Source organism: Amphiprion ocellaris, chromosome 1 (genome assembly GCF_022539595.1).
Source record: "Amphiprion ocellaris isolate individual 3 ecotype Okinawa chromosome 1, ASM2253959v1, whole genome shotgun sequence".
Taxonomy (NCBI): domain Eukaryota; kingdom Metazoa; phylum Chordata; class Actinopteri; family Pomacentridae; genus Amphiprion; species Amphiprion ocellaris.
In genome coordinates, this window is record NC_072766.1 from 18,811,698 (window position 1) to 18,831,888 (window position 20,191).

Sequence of the window (20,191 nt, forward strand, 5' to 3'; positions counted from 1 at the left end):
AAAATAGAATTCTTACATGTGGGCGGAGCACCTGTACGTCTCATTTGACACCAGCACTGTTGTCCAACATGTACTCCAGATGATGGATTAGCAGGACCACTCGTACACGACACCTCATGCTAATTAGAGTGTAAATTAATGACCCTGCTCAACAAAGTGTCCTACAGCCAACAGCATTCACGGACTGCAATGTAGTATTTGATGTGTGATCCAATTACATGTGTTGTGCTCTTCTTTTGTGGGTCAGAAATCCATATTTGGTAACATATTTGCAACATGCATAGAAGATCATACTGTAGAAGTAAATTAACAATATACTTTAGCACTTAACTAACTGCTGTGTGCCTTGTCTTAGATTTTTCTGTTGTGTATTAAAGCCAACTGAATATGTGTTTCCTATTACTACTTTTCTTTATCTGAACATGTTTTCCACTAATATAATATGGTTAATTGTTTTATTTTTATCCACTTTCAGTGAGTCTAGCATCAGATACAACATTCTTGCATAGTTATTATTCCACAGTGTTTAGAAATAAAAGAGATTGAAAGAAGAAAACAGGCACTGGCCTTGTTTCACATATTGACAAAGGTTGTTGGATGTGATGACAACTCAAAAGACTGCGAATATCACAAGAGCTTTTGATATGTATCAGCATGCTCGCTCATTTATCTATTTTAAACTTTTCCATTTATCTCTGTCTGCCTCAGACTGTCTTCAGGATTGTAGTGCTTGGGATCTGGGACTACATAGAAAACAAAGTTGAGGTTAGTACAGGTTTACTGGCAGATCTTGGAATTTTGAATGTTTTCCAGATATTTGCTCAGATATTATTTTTAATGTGTCTATATATGTTTATATTTGACTTTGTCCATTGTCTCTGTATAAATTGTTCAACATTTTGGGCAAATAATGAAGTTGCTCAGCTGCCTCTCTTTAGCTTAACACAAGCATTGGAAACAGGTAGAAATAACTGCCAATGTCCAAAGGTAACACAATATAACTATAAGTTTTGTTTTTTGGGGGTTTGTTTTTACCAATAACATTAGATATAAACAAGTTAATTTGTTGTTAGAGATGTTTGTGGGTAGATTTTCTTAGCTGTGGGGACGCTCACACAAGTTGTTTCCCGTATTTATGCTAAGCTAATGTAGCGTTTGTGCAGTTGCAGACAACGCGGTGTACTTTTAAGTTATTCTGTAAACAAGCTGATATTCTCACAGAAACATTCGGCGTATATTTTGACAAGCATAACACCTGCAAGAGCCAGACGTTTTGCCACTGAAACAAACTTATTTAGCATTTTCAGCAGAGCTTATTATCGATGGACCCACCATGGAGACAGGATATAGCAGACTGACAATGTAATGTGGGGCCCACGCCTCAAGTCTGCAGGGAATTTAATAATGCATTGTAAATAAGGCAAATAATTGAATGCAATGACAAGTGATGGCAAGTGGAATCATGAACTCTGCTACACTAAGTTAACCAGCTGCTGGTAGCTTCATATTTACTGTACAAACATATGTGAAGTAGCAGTCTTTTCATGTAGCCCTCAGCAAGAATACAAATAATATTTCTTTAAAGCAACACGCTGTACATGCCTACATGAATACATTCCACATGTAAGCCTAAGCTTTGAGTCTGGCCTAATTACAGCCAGAACAGAGAGGGCTGGCGAATTGGACAGAGTAACTGGAAGGGCTTATGATTCACAAGAGTGACATGCCTTTGAATTTTGTATGTGCTTGTGTGTGTGTGTGACACCCCCCACCCCCAGGTGTTTGATGGTGCTGTCATTGTGCTGTCCCTGGCCCCCATGGTGGCCTCCACGGTGGCCAATGGGCCCAGCAGCCCCTGGGACGCGATAAGCCTCATCATCACCCTACGAATCTGGAGGGTCAAAAGGATCATTGATGGTGAGGCAAAGAAAAAAAACAAAACAACCTTTTGTCCGTCACAATCTACAAGTTCAAACGTGAGACTGATTCGTTTTGTGAAGCTAGCTGAGGAAACACTGAGTCATTCTCAACTCTGAGGGATCACACGGATGCATGAAAATCAGCTGGCCTTGAAACAGCCAAATAACCCCATTCTTTCCATGATTATACAAATTATTTGCTATTCAGAGCAATATAGCTATTGATCATCCCTCAGAGTAAATTGCTGCCATTCTGCTACTCTAACTTGTATTGATTGTAAGCGTCTGGTTAAGTAGATTCAGAGAAGCCATAATGAATATAGTGGTTGTTCTCCGCTATGCTAATGCAGACTGGTTCGATATCTGTTCAGAGGTCACCCTCACGACGGCCCTCTGACTGCATATAGGCTCAGCTGTACACAAAACACACAGCAACTCAGGCTACAGTTTGCTCATGTCCAGAGAGACCCTGAACAAGTTAAACGTGTATTTCTTGTCTCAAATCTGTTCATAATTCTTATCCTGTAATGAAAGCTTCTTTTTTGATTTTGATATAAATATCCCTCTTATTGTTGATGGCTTTGATTCAGATTTTATGCATTTAATTGGATCATTTACATCCAATCAAACCTGAGTAAGTTATTTGAATGCATCCTATTTATTGAACTATAAGGGAAACATCATCAACGTGACAAATAAATGCAGGAATTAATACAATACAGCTTTCAACAACATTGATCTACTCTGGTGAAGCACACTCAGCAGGAGTATCTTTCTTTGGAGAAGTGTGCCTCTTAACATGCAGCTGCAGTGTTGGTTTCCAGGGAATGAACTCTTGATTTTCCCGCTGCACACCTCGACCTGTTGGGTTTGATATTTGTGAGTGATTGAGTTTCCTTGTTAGGCAGGCAGCAACACACCTCAGAGGGGAAAAAAATGCACTCAAACCAATAACTGTACAGCTGAGGGACTGGCTCAATTATTGTAACAGAGCGACTGAGTCTCTGGTAGAATAAGCTTGACGTATAAAGTGGCAGTGTTTGTGTTGGTCCGATGGGAGTGGAAATACAGAGGAGTGAACTGCAGCACAATTTGTGAGGAGAACTAAGTTGAATTTATCAGCAATGTAGTGTCAGATGGGAAATATCAACTTCTCAGACCTGGAGAAAATAAGTGATCCAAAAAAAAAAAAAAACCTGTACTCAGTGTGTTTGAAAACAGTTTGTTGTACATCATTCCCTAATGTAAGTATATGAATTATTTTTATCTCAATGTTAATTCCTGGTAATATGTTTTTCAATCCCTCTGTGTTGATGGCAGAAATCTACTGGATAAGTAAGCATTAATCAGTAGATACAATACTTTGACTTGTACTGAGCAGAGTGCCTTAAACAAAGCACACTGTGCATATTATATGTCAGCTATATTTACCAGATAAATAAAAGTTTGTATGTGTGTGTCACAGTGCAGGGGAACAGGGTTTTGTTGGTTAAGTACACGTGTCACAGGCTTGTTGTGTGAGCAGTGAAACACTTGACAAGGTGAGGGGGACAGAGTGGAGCAGGGCATTGTGTTGGCCTCTTAGAAGTTGTGGGATCAGTTGTGGTGTGAATTACACTGTTAGACACGCACTGCCAGAAGCTGTCAGCAGTGCTGTGAGACACACACAGACAGCACAATCACGTAATTGACTCTGCACGCTTGCGTACACATTCAGCCACACAAATGTATTACAGTGTGTGGCTCAATAATGAACTTCTGATTGAGATTTTCATGCTTGTGTGAGTTCTGACTGGACTGACCTCATCTGATGTCTTCTCCTATTGTGATGTCTGTGTGCGCCAACATGACTATAAATAGGCACAAGGAGCATGTGGCGGTGGCTGTGTGCTTTGCTCTTCTCCTCTCCATAACAAGAAAGCTTTATTTTATTCTCATCTCAGTGTGTTTACAAAGCCAGCAATTGAATCTCGTAATAGTTCAGGAGACTTTATGAACAGGACCAGTGTAATTAGAGATGATTTTTGTGGTGCAACACTCCCAGTCAGGATACACAGCTTTACCATGTGTGGTATCATGTGGCTGATTTACAAATGTGATGACAGAGAGGTGTGAAAGACTGATTGTCTGCCAACAGTGATGACAACAGGTATCCAAATTTATTCTCACTCTTCTTTTTTAGGTACACCTTCCCATCCTGCTTCAGAAACTGTGTCATTTATAAATAAAATGTGGAGCCAGATTGTAGCAGGTGCAGCTGCTGATTGACCAAGGCAGGATTTGAACAGTTTGATGCTTCAGTTCCAGCATAGCTGGTCTTCTGATAGTTTTGCACATTACATTCAATTTTTCAGAGACTATTTAATTAATAAATCAATAAAAAGAGGACAAACAAACAAAACAATCAATCAGCTGCATGGTGATAAGAACTGATTAACTCAATGAGACAGATACCAGGCACAAAGTAAGAGTGATTCAGGCTGTTCAGAGCATGCTGGCAGCACTTCAGTACAACACTGTAAGTATGAAAAAAAGATAAAGGTCTACTGAGGGTGTCACAAAGTCTAGACATTTAGAAAATTATTGAAAAATTCAACCTAATGTTAACTCAGTAAATATCATATAAGTATCCATTTAAGTGTCTAAGAGCTTGTGTAGGTTTAAAATGTGCTCCAAGTTAATGAAGTAGCACATGAGCATCAACTGAATGGCCGCATGCCATACCTGAATGTTTTATTTTTTGTTTTTCTCTATAGAATTTTTTCCTAAGAAGCAAATCAGAACCACAGTTGACAATAAACAGATAAATCCAACATAAAATTCTGAGAATCATCTACCAGATATCACAATGGCTTCATCATTGCTCATTACTCTACAGCAGCTTCCAGGCTCGTGCCAGGACTATCACTTCAGTTAATCCACATGTTGCACTCAAGCCCCAGATGTTAAGTTAGTAGAAATGTTGTGGACGGGGTGAAACAGGTTGTTCACATTATAAATCTGGGCTAAAAATGTATTTAAATTTTGTGACACCTTCAAGTCAGCATGAACCTGTGGAGTCTTTTTATCACCTTGTTTAACAGCTTCAGTGCAGGTTTAGTGTTACTAGCTACCAGTAATTAATGAGGTTGGCATATGTGATGACAGACGTCTTTGGAGTATAGGACGAATGGTCAACCAGCATCGACCTTTGACCATGATGTTTTGGATATATGTTACAGAACGTGCTTTTCCTTCTATGTCTTGATGCCTCTTAAGATTATGCTTCTTTTCACGTCTTTTCACACAATGTAATTATGTAGTTTGGTATCATTATTCAAATTCTGTTTCCTCTCCTCGTCTTCCATTTTAGCTTATGTGCTTCAAGTCAAGGTTGAGATGGAATTGGAGATCCAGCAGTGTGAGAAGACGAAGGCTGTGAGAGAGGAGCAGCTGGAGCGTCTCACTCAGATCTGCCAGGAGCAGGCCGTGAGTACAAAAACACCTCAAATTGAGCATAACAGGCTGCATTTCCCTATACATGCCCACAAAATTAGCTTGTATGGTAAAGGGGAGACTAAAATTATATGAAGATTATTAGAAAACTATGCAGACAACCAGACAAAACAGTTTTTTTATACTATTGCAAGAAGAAATTGGGTCCCATTAAGTTCTGATTCACAGCTGGAACTCAGAGTAGATGGCCCTCACACACCACTTACTACATGGCACACACCATAAGCATTTCCTAAACGTAACTGAAACCCAAACTTTACCCTAAACCTAACTCATTCTAACTTTAAACCTAACCTTCCAAACATGTCTTTGCCTTCAAATGGAATGATTTACACAAACTGTGCATGTTATGTAGTAGTGTTTGTCCACAGATAGACCTACTTGCCCTAACTGACCCTTTCCAATGTGGTGCAGGACCAAGCTGAGTTATAATTTTGCTAAAACTTCATACAACGTCATTGGCAAGCGTGCCAAGACAGCGACAATAGAACTGAGATAGCTGTTGAGTTTCTGTTTGCTATGTATGCCTGTATGGTAAAACTTTAATTTTGTTTGTGATGATGTTTGAATGGAGTGGACTGCTCCTTGAAGATGACATCCAGATGACAGAGAAAAAAAGTTCTTTGTTGTTGGCGTCTCTGGGTTCTATTAATCAGCGTTGTGCCCCACCGAGCAGTTTTCAGGGATTTTTCATTTGGTCCTTTTCTCTCCCCTGAAAATGTCCCTGAAAAAAGTCTTACAGAGGTGTTTTCTGTGGTCAAAACACACGAAAAAAGTGCAGCCCACAAGTTTCTAGAGTGTAAAACATGCGCCTGCCAACAATCATGATTTGGTTTGATATTGGATGGATGAAAATACTACAAAACTTTCACTGCCATATTTGCTATAATAGTGGTTGTTTAATACTCAAAGGACATAAACTGAGGCAGTTACAGCTTTAATGACACCTTGGAAATAGTCACACATAAATAATGTTGGCTTATATTGTATGTGGGTAGTAAAAGTATGCTATTTAGTTGTAGATGTTTCTTGCTCACTGCTTTATGATCACTTGTAATTTACAGTCATGTAACTATCAACTTTGATAGAAGTAAATGGCTTACTGGACTAACAGTGTGATTAAGGCTGTATAGGTCCTTATTGAACTTGGCAGCATAACAAAGTGTCAGTTTATCTGCCACCAGAGGAGGGCAGCAATACCTCACAAACAGGTAGACTCTTTCAGCAGATTTCGTCATTATTCCTGAGAAAACACACTGACAGTCTCACAGTGGAAAATGCAGACCATAATAAATATTGATAAAGACTTACTTAGTGAAGACTGACTTCATTGACTAAAGTTCAGGTCTGAGATCAGACTTCCATGATAAATCAAATAGTTATAAAAAGTAAATAAAATGATCAAATCTTTCCAAAAATAAGTTTAATTAAATTGTCCTTCAATTTAATTAACAATTATTATTATTACACTGTAGCCTTTTGATCACATCTATCCTGTAGGTTTAAATATGACCTCAGGTGTTACAGGATTTACATAATGTTTTGAACTTTTTTATATTACCGTCTCTGTACGTGATGGTTGTTGTGTTGAAATTTATGCCAACCACATTCTTTCTCTCCCTCCATCCTCACTCTTTTCTTCACCCTTTCGCCTCATCTTGTTTCTTTGTTACGTCAACTTTTTTGTCTTCTCTCCTCCCTACCTGTTTTGTTTTTCTTCTCTTTTCTTTCCTGTCTTCCCCATTTTTTCCATCTATTTTTAAACAACTTACTCACCATTTTAAAAACCAACCAAACCTTTTTTTTTTTTTTTTAATGAACGCACACGCATCAACCATCTTCAGTTTGAGATCAGGCAGCTGAGGGCACATCTGGCCCAGCAGGACCTTGACCTTGCAGCAGAGCGTGAAGCAGCCATGCAGATACATCATGTATGGGGCAAACAGGGCAGGAGCTTTCAGGTGGTAGAAGGTTTGACTCCTGGGGAGTCTGATGATGAGGGCGGTCAGAGAAACCCCCGGGAGCCACATGCTACTGCAGGTATAGTATTGTGGCCGAAGCCGTGCTTGTATGGGCTGGGTTGAAGGGCACTGGAATTAAATGTGCAACCTGTTAGATCACATTATTTGTTTATGAAAATGACTGCATCTAAGACAAAAGCTCAAAACAGCCCATTTGAATACATACCACACCAGGGGCACTTTTGCCTGAGAAAGCAGCATGACAAACCAGGAGAGAGGTGCAACATAAAGTATGTACATAATTATGTGGAACAAAAAGTCTGTAACGTGGTAACATCAGGTGAACTGGATGCCAGAGTGATGCCACAGTGTACAGTTAATCTGGAGCAGTAGCCCTGGAGCACCTTTGAGGCCAAGCTCTTAGCCCTTCCATGCTCACACACAACACCCATCTGACTGCAGGCGCCCTGGGATCAATGCGAGGGCAAAAAAGCTTTTAGGATCCGCTGAATCCAGGAAAAAACAAGCATGTTCTCTGACACTATACGTCAGGCTGCATGGGCTTCTGTCATGCCCCGAATACCTCTCTTAGTGCCCCCCTTGGTGGCGAGGCCGGCCGAGCTAACCCAGACTACTCGGGCTATTTCAGGTACAGAGTGCTCTGTGCATTGGGCCTTGTTAGGAGAGAGTGGGCTCCTGTCAACATCTGTTCCCCTTCACCTGCAAACCACAATAGGGCACCAGGAGGCTCCACAGCGACCACAGTATTACCCCAAGGGCATAGTGGGAAATCTGGCTCACAGAAACAAGTGGGGCCTTTTACAGAAACATGGTCACTGGGATGAGCACTTAGGCCACAGGGCTCAAGTCAAGTCAGGTGAAGTCAAATCAAGGCAAGTTTATTTGCATTGGCCAATATTGCACACAGTTGGCTTCTCTCTGTCTCTTTCACTTCCAGGGTGCCATTAAGCCACCAAGAATTCTTATGAGGGCAGCCTTTTCTTATTACAGCCTTTTGTAAGAATGAATGTCTCAGGAGATTGCTAGTTTTGATGCCTCAAAGTGACAAACTTTGTAGATTTAAAGAACACCCAGTGATAGGCAGCGTTAATTAATGAACAAATGGAGTTTTCTCTCAGAAGCTGTGAGAGAATATTGGCATGATAACATACTCACAGTAATAGCATTAACATACTGACTTTAGGCTTGTATCATGCTCAACATTTACCGTTAGTTTGACATCTTTACATGCCAAGTTTAGCTAATTAGTACTGAATATAAAATACAGTTTAGGACAGAAATTTCATCACCAGACCTAATAAAGTCCATTGTATAGCAACCACAGATCCTTCTAGTAGCTACTGAGATTAGTCTGGACCGAAGTGACAGAATGACAGACTGGCACTGGTACTCTTAACCAGCATGCTAACATGGTGTTTATGGATATCTACGTCTTTAAAACCAAGAAGTTACTGTGTTCTAAAATCAAAGCCTATTTGTTCTTAATCTCAAACTGTAATTAATTGTTTATTTTGTTTATATAGCGTAGCAGTGGTTGCTAATCTTCCCGGGGTCTGCCCCCACCACTTCAGCTGCAGCGTAGAAATAATGCTTCACCCGTTTAAGAGGACCGCAGCATGTCAGCTCTCCTTTTCCACAGACACATGACAGCCGGGTAACTTGACTGTCACAGAAAGAAGAGGAGAGCCTTTTATGTATGCTGGACAGCCCATTCTTTTTTCTTAAGACTCATGCCTTATTAATTGTGGAGTGATTGTCTCAGTCTTGTTTTAGTGAGTGCAATGCTTCCTCTCCAGGGGTGGCTCAGGGATTAATATTTTAGACTGAAAAATAAATGAAATTACCCATCAGAGTCTGCAGCATGTCCCACGGGACAGGGGCTAGCACTCAGGGTACTCTGGGTTCGCACTCAGCCAGCGGACAGTGAGCTCAAGACCAATGAAGCGAGCAGAAGAGCACAGCAGATCGCAGCCATTCACCGTGCAAACTGTGGCCCGCTAGGCTGGAGGGATCAGAGCCTGAACAAAGAGCTCCTAGTTGCTCTCATTCTCCCCCATTTCTCTCTAGCCCTGAAACCAACCCCACCCCGTCCCTGTCCCAGTTTATTCCTAGTGCACTAAGGTGCAGCTAATGCACAGCGTAGCAGTGCGTGATCCAGACCACTTGCCTATAAAGCACCTGTGGCCTGGGGCAGAAGTCCTCTCTGTCAATATTATGTTGTAAACATAAGAGATATTTTCCGTTTGGGCTAGTTTGCACTGTGAGCGCTGAAATGGACCAAAGTATAAACAAAAAAGTGTGAAATCCAATTACAGTCCCTGCCGCACGGAGCATTAGTTGTACAGACGGATGACAAATTAAAGGAAAAACCTGAACCCTTGACCCCCACAGTGAGGGGATCCGGTGGCGGTTATGCTGTGGGGGGCATTTTGCTGCCACAGTTTAAGTCCACTTGTCCCCTTAGAGGAAATGCTCACTGCAAATCTGTTCAAAGTTGAAGTGATCACCTTCATCCGGTGAAACAATTCTGCCCTGACAGTAGTTTTCACTTCCAAGATAGAGCATGAGGGGTCACTAAATGCTTTGATGAAAATGATGTGAATCATATGCTGTGGCCTTCACAGCCACCCAATCTCAACACAATTGAACACCTGTGGGAGACTTAGACAGCGCTCTTCACTACTGTCATCAAAACACTCGTAGAATCAATACCAAGGTGCATTGAAAGTGTTCTTTCGGCACGTGGCAGCACAACACCTTGCTCAGACACTTTACCTTGATTTTCCCTTTAATGTGGCACCCATCCATGTGTCTGCTACACTATATTTATTCCTAATTAGATCCAAATTTGACTGCTAATTACAATTTCTGGTCCATTTTGTATTCACTACAAACAGTATTCAGAACTGTACGGTAATAATAATACAGACACCATGCATATATAGTATTGCATGGTATGCACATTGGTCTCATGAACTGAATAGGAGAGCATACAAAACATGGCAGGACAGGTGAGAAAAAACAGGCTGTGGTAAGTTTTGTAGTATACAGTGTTATATCTTCACAAATTTACAACATTTATTGTGTGAATTGTATATTCTCTTACTGTTGGGAATGGTAATACTTTTAAATTCAGTAATGATGTTTTACTGGCAACACTGAGATTTAGCATTAGATGGTTATATGGCAGTTAAAGGCATCTTAATAGTAGGGTAATCTTTAGACTGCAAACCTAGGAGATGAGTGGTGGGTTTGAAAGTACAACAGAGCCAGAAATATGAAGATCTAGTGTTGAATTTGGAACTTGGTTAGCTGAAATAAAAGTAGTAACCACTTAATTATTTAGTTTATGTTTCTTTATTTTTTAACAAAGATCCAGTAGTACGGGATGACATGAACAACTACATCAGCCAATATTACAGTGAAGCGAGCAGTGGTAAGTGACTACTACAAAGACGTTTATACACCACTTTATATACAGTTAGTGCAAACAAAATCAAGCAAACAAACAAAAGCAAACAAACAAAAAACACCAACACACCTCTTCAGAGTCTTTTTTGTGTGGTTTAGAGGCTGCTAAGTCATAGAGCATTCAAATCACTCACAAAATGCATAATTTTGTTTTACCAGCTTTTCAGGAGATTTATTTACATCTTGGTAAATATATAAATGGTAAACTTAGCTTAATTAAGCTTGTTGTTGCCAAAAATCTTAATTCTTTACTTATGATGGCCATTTAATATTCAGGAGAAAAAGAGCTGCTGTTACATTTTGCCCAACACCTTTAAAGGGATGATTCCTTCCCAGTTGTGTGACTTTTTCTAAATGTATATGTATGTCAAGATGCTGGAGCTTCAGGCTTGGGAGCGCGGGTCATCACCATGGCAGCCATTGATGTTCACCTTCCCACCAGTACGAACCCCAGCCAGTCAAATCCCATGCTTGCCATGGAGCGGGTGGGCAGCGCTGTAAGTGACGCCTCCACCAGCATATCACGGTCCAGCGGCAGCCTGACAGCCCGCCCCCACAGCCTGAGTAGCCACACGCCGGGTTCCTCTATGACAGACTGCAGCAGCAGCACAGCTCAGGACCTCAGTCTGAGCTACAGCTCCCATCGCTGCTGCCCTCCTTCCTTCTCAGGCCAGGACCCCTGCAGGGACCCCAGCATGGTGGTGCAGGAGCTACTCTCCTCCCTCTCTGAGGACTCCTGCCTGGCTCAAAAGGGCCTGGCGGTAGACCCTGTCAACCTTAAGCTTCCCAGTCCTACGGGCTCAGAAAATGCAAGCCCTGAGCTGGACAACAGAATAAACATCTTCAATCGCAGGAACCAGGAGGAGAGGCGAGGCCGGGGACGAGGTTGTGTGCTGTTGCAGACCAAGCCGCTGATCCACCTGCAGGGCAGCAGCGCCGAGCCCTCTCTGGAGGAGAAGTACCGGCTACTAGGACCAGCTGACTCGCCTCTGGGCCACATGCCTGATACATAAGCTACATTTACACAGAAACAGAAGCTTTTACTCTCTTTTTACTGCCATCTTGTTTGGCATATATCTGTACTTGTGTGACAGGTCCAACCTCCTGAGAGGGACCACATGAGATTTAAAAAACTGATTTTTCTGTTGCTGTGTAAATCCAATCTTAGCCAATTCAGAGCAAGCTTGAGCCTTAGCTTCCAGTTAACACTAATGCTCTTTCACTTGACGTGGTCAGAAGTCAGTAGTAGAAGTGACAATAAGAATTCTTAGGCCCTTTGCCATGCTGTGCAACCTCCCGTGTTCCCCCTTAATGGATTTTTGAAATCAGAAATGCCCGGATATAGCACAACAAAGACAATAACATCCCAGTAAAGGGGCGTCTACTGTGTTCTTGGACACATTCTTCATCAGGAATTCTCACTTTGAATAGGTCCTAAAAGCACTGAACTTTACATGAATTAAAACCAGCAAAGGGCCATTCAAGCCTATACTGAACAAAAACAGAAATGTTGAGCAGTGTTGCAATCCTAGACACTGTTCTCTGGAATTCTGAGCAGTTAAAGGAGTGTTTTCTATTGCATTTTGTTGTTATTTTGTTTCTTTTCATTTGTATTCTCAACTTAAACATGAATCTGTTCTTTGTTCAAACAGCCACAGGGTACATAAGACTGGCTTTACTATTCAAACGGCCAATTTTTTACCTTTGCCTTTCTGTCACCTATTAGTTTGGTTTGAAACCATTGACTGTCATCAAAATTTATTGGATAGCATTTTTGTTTTCAGAAAATATTAGTAGGGTATATTTGTGTGGTTGAATTGAAAAAGAAACTGTCTGGACTCTTCACATGAAACTAGACTGGAGTGCTTGTAGCATGAACCTTTAAAAGATATGTGCCATATTTGGCGAGCAAATTCTTTGCACTTTAATGTTTACAGACACTTTTGTAAACTTGATATGGAGGAAGTTATTGCCAAATGCAGGTGTTGTCATTTGAATGAAAATAGCAAAAATAAAAGTTAGTATTTCCTTAACTGCTCTGAGGTGACTGACTCTTGTTAATGTATCTGATTTAAACCAAAGATACCTGAGCAGGATGAAAATGCATTTGTGGATTATCAAAGACATTGTTCTGATAGGCTTCTTGCTGAACACTCCGTTATACACTGCACCACATTATTTCATCAGCACCATCTCCTAATTTGCATCAGATTTTGAAAGTCTAAATTATTTAAGCTTATTAACATTAGACCTGTCACAACAACCACTAATTGGTGAAGTCACTGTAAATGTGTCATGAGAAGAATCAGTCCCCCTAATTACTCTCTCATATCATTAATTCACAAGATAAACTGCTGTACCATTTTGTTGCTTGTCAAATGTTTACAAGTATCGAAAGAATCTTTTAATTGTTAATAACTATTAGGGCTGCAATTAAGCTATCAACACAAGTTTGAAGACTTTCATTTGCAAAACTGCCTTTGAGGCTGTTCTATAATCTTCTTAAATTGATTTGCTAATGTGACGCTACATAAGGGTGACTAAGTATTATAAATACTGTTGTGGGACACATAAGACTGTTTTAAGTTAATATTTCATAGTATGTAGCTCTTTCTGGAGTATCCGGTGTAACTTTATTTCAGCCTTGAAATGCACTTTTTAAAGATAGTTAGTGCAGCCAAAAATTTGCATATCAATCCCTCTTTGACACGGTGCAATCTGTCAGTGTCCTTTCTACCAGTGTTCTTTATTATTTCATTTCCTGGAGAGCACAGAATATGTATTTACACTTAGAAGGCAAAGGACAACCTCTTTTCTCACTTCGTGATACAGGAGCCAGAAATGTGTCCATCTGAGACCAAATTAGCATTGACATATAGAGGGTATGTGAAAAAAATGAATTTCAGAGGCTGATAAAAGAACATTTTTTCATTTTGATATGAAGCAAGCAGCATCTGGAGGCCCTGAGATATGTCATACAGATTGTTCCAGAATAGTACTGTTGGCAAATTGATATCATATTCAGATGAAAATATCAGATCTGCCATAATATTTGCATCTGTGGCTTGACTAAATGGCAGCGAAGTGAACTAATCCGTTTAAACTTGATGTAGGTAATATTGTTTGAGAGGTTTTCTTTTCACTAATAGCAAAATATTGTTTTAAGTTTTATATTCAAGTAAGAGTAAGAATTTCTTCAGTTACCTTAGCCTAAAAATAGAATATTCTTAAAGAAAATAATACAAATCTGCATGCTGTAGTGAAAAAAGTACTATTTTTGTTTAGAAATAATATTTTAAAACGGCAGCCAACACTGTAGCTTCAAACATTCCTCTGTGAAAGAAGTACAGAATGCAAGGAGAGGCAGAAAAGTTCCGCAACCGGCCATGGTGTTGGTTTTTTTGAACACAGCGGCCATGTAAGCTGATAACCTGGATCTGCAACCTCATAGCTATTACCAGACCCATCGCATCAATCTAGTTTACAAAAACAACAATGCCTATCACATGCCATGGAGCAAGTAAATAAGTAATGATCTGCTTGGCTCTCAACACACACAAAGGAATCCTGCTGAATATGGCTGCCAAACCCTGGCTTGGCCTCTATCTGTCACAGCTGCCCTAGTATTAATGTCTCAAGTGGAGGTGCTGTGCCACTAATCTAAACCCCTTCTAGCTCAACCAGCCATGTAAAAGAAGGAGATAACTCATATGGGTCGATTTCCAGCTCCACCCTGAGCAAAGCTGCTCAGTGAGGAGGCTGAATAAGTTGTAAAGGCATCTGTGTATATAATTTTGATAACTACAGATAAAATATGGCACCCATTGTTTAATTCTTTTACAACTTAGGGGTAAATGAAAGGCTTGTCTAAATGATTCATATGAACCCAGTTTGTCAATATGTATCATGCCAGGTCAGTGTGAGTTAAGTGCTGATTTTGACGAGCAGGGACACTGAGCAGACCTGTAGGAGACATGCTAAGAAGTAAATTGCTTTTGGGACCTCTCCAACGAAACCAGAGGTACCATCCCTGTCACACTCGCAGGAAGTTAAGTGAATTAACAGTGACCATTAGACACTTAATAATTGAAATGTTTTAATAATGGCGCAGAGGGAGTCACTTTAACTGCATTAACATTACATGACCATTGTTTTCATTCTCATTAATAAAGGGAAACCAATCGCCTCCAAGATAAGATTTACATCTACTGACTCTTTGGTGTAATAAGACTTGCACTGCATGTATGGAAAACTAAACATACCGAAGTTTACAGTCTGAGCTTGATGTTTAAAGGTTGACTTTATTATTTTAATTGACAAATTCCAGAAAACAGAGCAAACAGTTCAGACAGGTGTTACTAAGCCCTTTTCTGTCGGGATCCAGATCAAGGAGACATCAACACTGAAATTTAAAATCTTATTATGAATTAAATTAGCTGGATGATTTGTTTATTTTTTAAGCTGCAGATTTTTGCATTTTAATGCAATATAAATAATTTGGTATTCAGCAAGAGATATTAAATACGACCACACCTGAAAGAACTGTGCAGTAGAATCCATATGGAGCCGTGAAACATATTTAATCATCTTTTTCCTTTCTTAATACCTTAAAACACTTTTTTTCTGTAGTCTACGGCTTCTCTTTCTATGATGTCTTAACTGCACAAGCTGTGTCAGCCTTACCCTAATGAGAGAGTGGAATGCATGACTGTGGTACTAAGTTATGTCATCTGGGTCTGTGTATTAAGTTTTAATTTCATCTTGATTTAGACCTCCATGAACTGCTTTTGAGAGTTGGGTTGGGTCCGTGTACGGATCTGGTAATTGGATTTTCCGTTCTGAAACGGGTATTGAAAAACAAAAAACGAGTGGTTATTTGATTTTCGTTTTAAAATACAAAAATTAAAATTGAAATACAAGGCGTTTTTCCTTCTCATGATCAAAAAGGGATATACGATTTTTTTTTTTTTTTTAAAAATGCTTTGATTTTCGTTTTATATTTAGAATAACAAGAAAGTAAAATCAGTAAGAGACAGAAACGAATAAAGGTCCTTTTTTTCATTTTCTGAGACCGGAAGTGGTTATCAGCAAGTGTGGAGCCAAACAGAGTACGGTACATAGACTGTACATATATTTTTTTCGTGAGTTTTCATGGTCAAAATGAGAGATCAGGTAGCCGATCTTAAAATAAATCAATATAGATTTTTTTATAGAGCGTTAAAGTTTTGAGAAGCCAGGGGGCGGGACTACTTGATTGACAGTCCGGTCTAGAATGATTGACAGGTCCTATGGAGGAGGCAGCAGAGACTCTGTTCTCCTCGTTTGGATTAATTCTGATATAACTGTTGGTTTATTTATCGGTGGAGCAGCATAACATTTTCCACAGACAGTTTTCCTGCCCGTTGGCTTGTTTTAACCAGTTTTCTACCTTCGGCTGATTCTACCAGCAGACACTGAAAGGACTCTAATGGTTCGGTAAGTAAATGTTTATTTTCATATCGGTTCCGCTTTTAATGCACTTTATATGCAGCTTTAGTGTCAGATGTAATGTGTGCCATGCACTCCAGATGTTGGTGGAGTTTGTTTCAGTGTGTGTTGACCAGAGAAGAAAGTTAGCATAGTAAATATTAGCTTTAATGTTAGCGATGCTAACCGAGCTAGCTGGCCGTAGCCTGATTAAAGCTAACGTAGCATCAAGCTAATGTGTTGAGTTTCATGTAAACAGCTGAAGTGTGTTGTGTTCCTGTAATGTGGTTCATTAAGTTCATAAAACTGTGGCTGGTTGACATTAGTGTAACGTTCAGGAAACTTAAATGTGATTAAAATAGTAATGTTAATGTTCTAGTTGTCAGTAATCAGCTTTAATTTGACACTAAAACAAACTCTGATAGTTTTAAATGACATCAGTTTCATTAATTTGTTGAAAATTGTCTTATTTGTTGTTGTGATGTTGCTCCTGATTCATTAAAAGCAGATGATCCGTGTTGAAGATACGTTTAGTTCTAGTATCAGAAGTACAAGAAGGAAAATTGAAGTTTAGTTCTGCTATGTCAAAGATTTCAGGATTAAAATAACTAAATGAGTCTTTATGCCTCAAACTTTATTTTTACAATAAAGAAATAATGAAATAATCACAGATAATAAAAATATAAATAGCAGAGAAAACCTGAGAGAATAATTTCCTGAAAAGTCTGTGAAGGAAAAGCAGCTTTTTTATCCTGAAAGATCAGAATCAGCTCCAACATCTGCATCTGACAGCATCAAGTCAACCAGAAAGAAAAGAAGAAAGAAAATGACTTCTTTCTGATCACATCTGTTCCGCTCCTCACAGTCTGCTGCTGCTCACATTCTTCACATTTATAGTCCACTTTTAAAAGTTCAGCAGACAGGTGCTTTGCTTTGGAGTGTGACGATGTTGCCGTGATGTGGAGAGTGAAGTTTCCGTTTCACCCACAGTGTGCTTTAGGACAGCCGGGCCGAACTTGATGTTTGAAATACTGACCGACAGCTCAGATTTAACTGTCTGTAGTTCCGTTTTGATGGGTGTTAAACTTTCACTCAAAGCCGCCAGGAGCTGGGTCTTTAAAATAACCACCGTCTCGTTACAGAGTGAAATTAGCAGTTCCTCCTTAAGGTCAGAGATTGCAGTATCTGAGGGCCTCTTCAAAAGAAGACATTGTTGATGAAGGCGTTCTGGAGCAGGACCAGAAAGACCACGACCAAGCAGCCTTGAGATCTTAGGCAGCGTCTCCCTCAGGTGGGTGTCAACGGTGTTCACGGTCAGGTCTGTGGTAATCCCGTCAAAAAACAAAACAGAAAAAATCTAGATTATAAATCAACATGTAACCAAAGCACTCTGTGTATAACGCCATAGTATAGGATATAGTTCAGAAAATTTCAAAGAATAGTATACTTTTCAAGAATAACATAGTATGGCCTGTAGTTCATAGTATAGCATGTTGGCAAAAAAACCCAACTGATTATTATGTGGTTCAAAAAGTGCAAAATGATAGGATGTTGCCTAAAATTGTCATGTATGATATGTGGTTCAAAAAATGTCATAGTGCAGTATATTGTCAAAATAGTATGTTTTTCAAGAAAACATCAGAGTATATGAGTATCAGTATATGTCGTCTAAAAAATGCCATAGAATAATATTTCATTGCACAAGTAAAAGTATAGTAATTTTTAAAACTGTTCAAATTCTTATAATATGTTGCTAAAAAACAAAAAAAATGAAAACAAAAAAACGTCATAGTAATATGTCAATTTAGCCTATAGTATAGAGTGTTGCCCAACAAACGTCATAGTATAGCATGTCGCTCTAAAAATGTCATAGTAGAGCATGTCGTCCAAAAAACATCATAGTATAGCCTTTGGTCCAAAAAACGTCATAGTTTAGCATGTCACCCAAAAAACATCATAGTATAGCATGTCGCTCTAAAAACGTCATAGTATAGCATGTCGCTCTAAAAACGTCATAGTATAGTATGTCGCTCTAAAAACGTCATAGTATTGCCTTTGGTCCACAAAACGTTTTGTCCTGGCTGTCTGAAGTAGGTGAGGAGCAACACCAAAACAGTCCAAACACTGGTTTCCAGAGGGTTAGACGAGTATTTATTTGAAAGAGGAAGTTTACAACAACACAACATGTGAGGGGGTTAAAAGCAAATGGGTGTTAGTAAAATAAAAATAAACAGAACTAAAAGTGAACTTCATGTTGACATTGATGGGCATTCCAACCAGTAACAAAGTAAAAGATAATCAATACGAAAAAAAAACTCTTCCTGTTCACCTCTTCAAGCCCAAAAACACACCGCAGTAGCACCCTAAACTAAAACTACCAATGGGTTCCCTGTTTTCCTTTCTGAACAATTCAAAGGTCCCTCTCTATCTCCCCACACATCCACCAACCACTGGAACACATCTCCAAAGTTCTGCCGGGCCAGCTCAGCTTCCCTTCAGAAGAAGTTCCACCAGATGAAGGAGCCTTTTGAGAGGCAGCTGGCATCGTGATTGGACTGTACTTTGGTCTGTTCCAATCCAGCTTCAGCTCCAGAGACGGCAGGCGGGACGAGTCAACGGAGGCCGGGTGGACGAAGGCATGCAGCTGAGTACAATCCAGAAAACAACAGAGGAGGAGTGCAGTGGTCCAGAGCCAGAACAAACAGAGTAGCATCGTATGTCTCTTAGAAAACATCATAGTATAGCCTTTGCTATGAAAAAACACCATCATATACATCGCATATTGTACAAATAATAAGTCAAAGGAAAGAGACATACATTGTAGAATTGTAGTAATTGTGGGCTGACTGATTTACTGATTATCAGTATTTTATTTTTTTACTGATTTACGGTAATAAATACATTTAAAAATGGTGCTACTTTGGCTCTGAACCTTTATCTACCTGTGGTCGCTCTGTCTTCTGGAGTGATTTGATTGGTTATACGTAACGAATAAAACTCCTTTAACTTAACATCTGTAAACAAAACAAAAACGTATCAACAAAGTTTTCTGTTAGTTTGTGTTCTTCTAAGTTTAACTCAAGATTTTAAATACTTTCATTTACTGCAAATGAATATCTACTCCAAATGTCTCACTAATAATCATTATCAGCCTTAAAAACCCACAAAACACCCCTCTATACTCGACGACACTTAGTACAGTCCGGTTCCCCTTTCTATAAATCTGCTTGGAATCTTCCACTTCCTGTTTGTCAAAGTGGCCTTCTACCTGGACAGGTTTTGTTGGAGCTCATGCAGCAAACATTTTGGGTAACTGCACTTTAATATGGATGGATGACACTGAATTAGAGTCTGTTTTAATGAGACTGAGTTAAGATGTGTAGCTGTCATTAAATAGGAAATTATTTCTCAGAATTCACAGAGAAAAGTCTGAAATGTTTGCTAGGTTAGCGTGCCACATGTTCTTTGGCTCAGCTAAAGCTAACTCTCTCCAACTTCTGGATCTCTTGAGTTGCTTGTTGTTAAAATATCTTGCTAGAGGTGCTGAAGCTCAGAAAGTCTGAGATGTTTGTTCAAAATAAGCTCATTCTCAAGTCTTATCTGAACTGTCCTCTTTTGTTTGAACTTTCCCTAAACTGAGGAGTTAATGAAAGAGCAGCACATCCAGATTCAGTCTCATTTATGTAGAGATTAAACTTCAGTGTCATTCATTGATGTTAAAGTGCAGTTTTTCAAATGTTTGTTGCACATGCTCCCGACCAAACCAGTCCAGGTGGAAGACGATGCGAAGAGAAAGCGCCAGAGGATGAATATCACACATTTACGTTGGAAATAAATGTCCTTTAATTTGACATTGTC

General features: G+C 39.6%; 1 protein-coding gene and 1 long non-coding RNA gene across 2 annotated transcripts in view; both read left to right on the forward strand.

Moving 5' to 3' along the window:
- The window catches only part of LOC111582592 (transmembrane protein 266-like), a 48,510-nt gene extending 35,610 nt beyond the window's left edge, over nucleotides 1-12,900 (forward strand). The window contains exons 6-11 of the mRNA XM_023291344.3: nucleotides 709-765; nucleotides 1,779-1,917; nucleotides 5,272-5,387; nucleotides 7,259-7,454; nucleotides 10,770-10,832; nucleotides 11,240-12,900. Coding sequence (XP_023147112.2) covers nucleotides 709-765; nucleotides 1,779-1,917; nucleotides 5,272-5,387; nucleotides 7,259-7,454; nucleotides 10,770-10,832; nucleotides 11,240-11,880 — 1,212 coding nt within the window. The 3' untranslated portion in view covers nucleotides 11,881-12,900. The remainder of the gene's footprint in view (nucleotides 1-708; nucleotides 766-1,778; nucleotides 1,918-5,271; nucleotides 5,388-7,258; nucleotides 7,455-10,769; nucleotides 10,833-11,239) is intronic.
- Nucleotides 12,901-16,794: 3,894 nt separating this feature from the next.
- Nucleotides 16,795-19,077, forward strand: LOC129347708 (uncharacterized). The gene is made up of 2 exons (XR_008599938.1): nucleotides 16,795-17,624; nucleotides 18,750-19,077. It is a non-coding gene; the product is annotated as an uncharacterized LOC129347708 (long non-coding RNA).
- The last annotated feature ends 1,114 nt before the right edge of the window (nucleotides 19,078-20,191 follow it).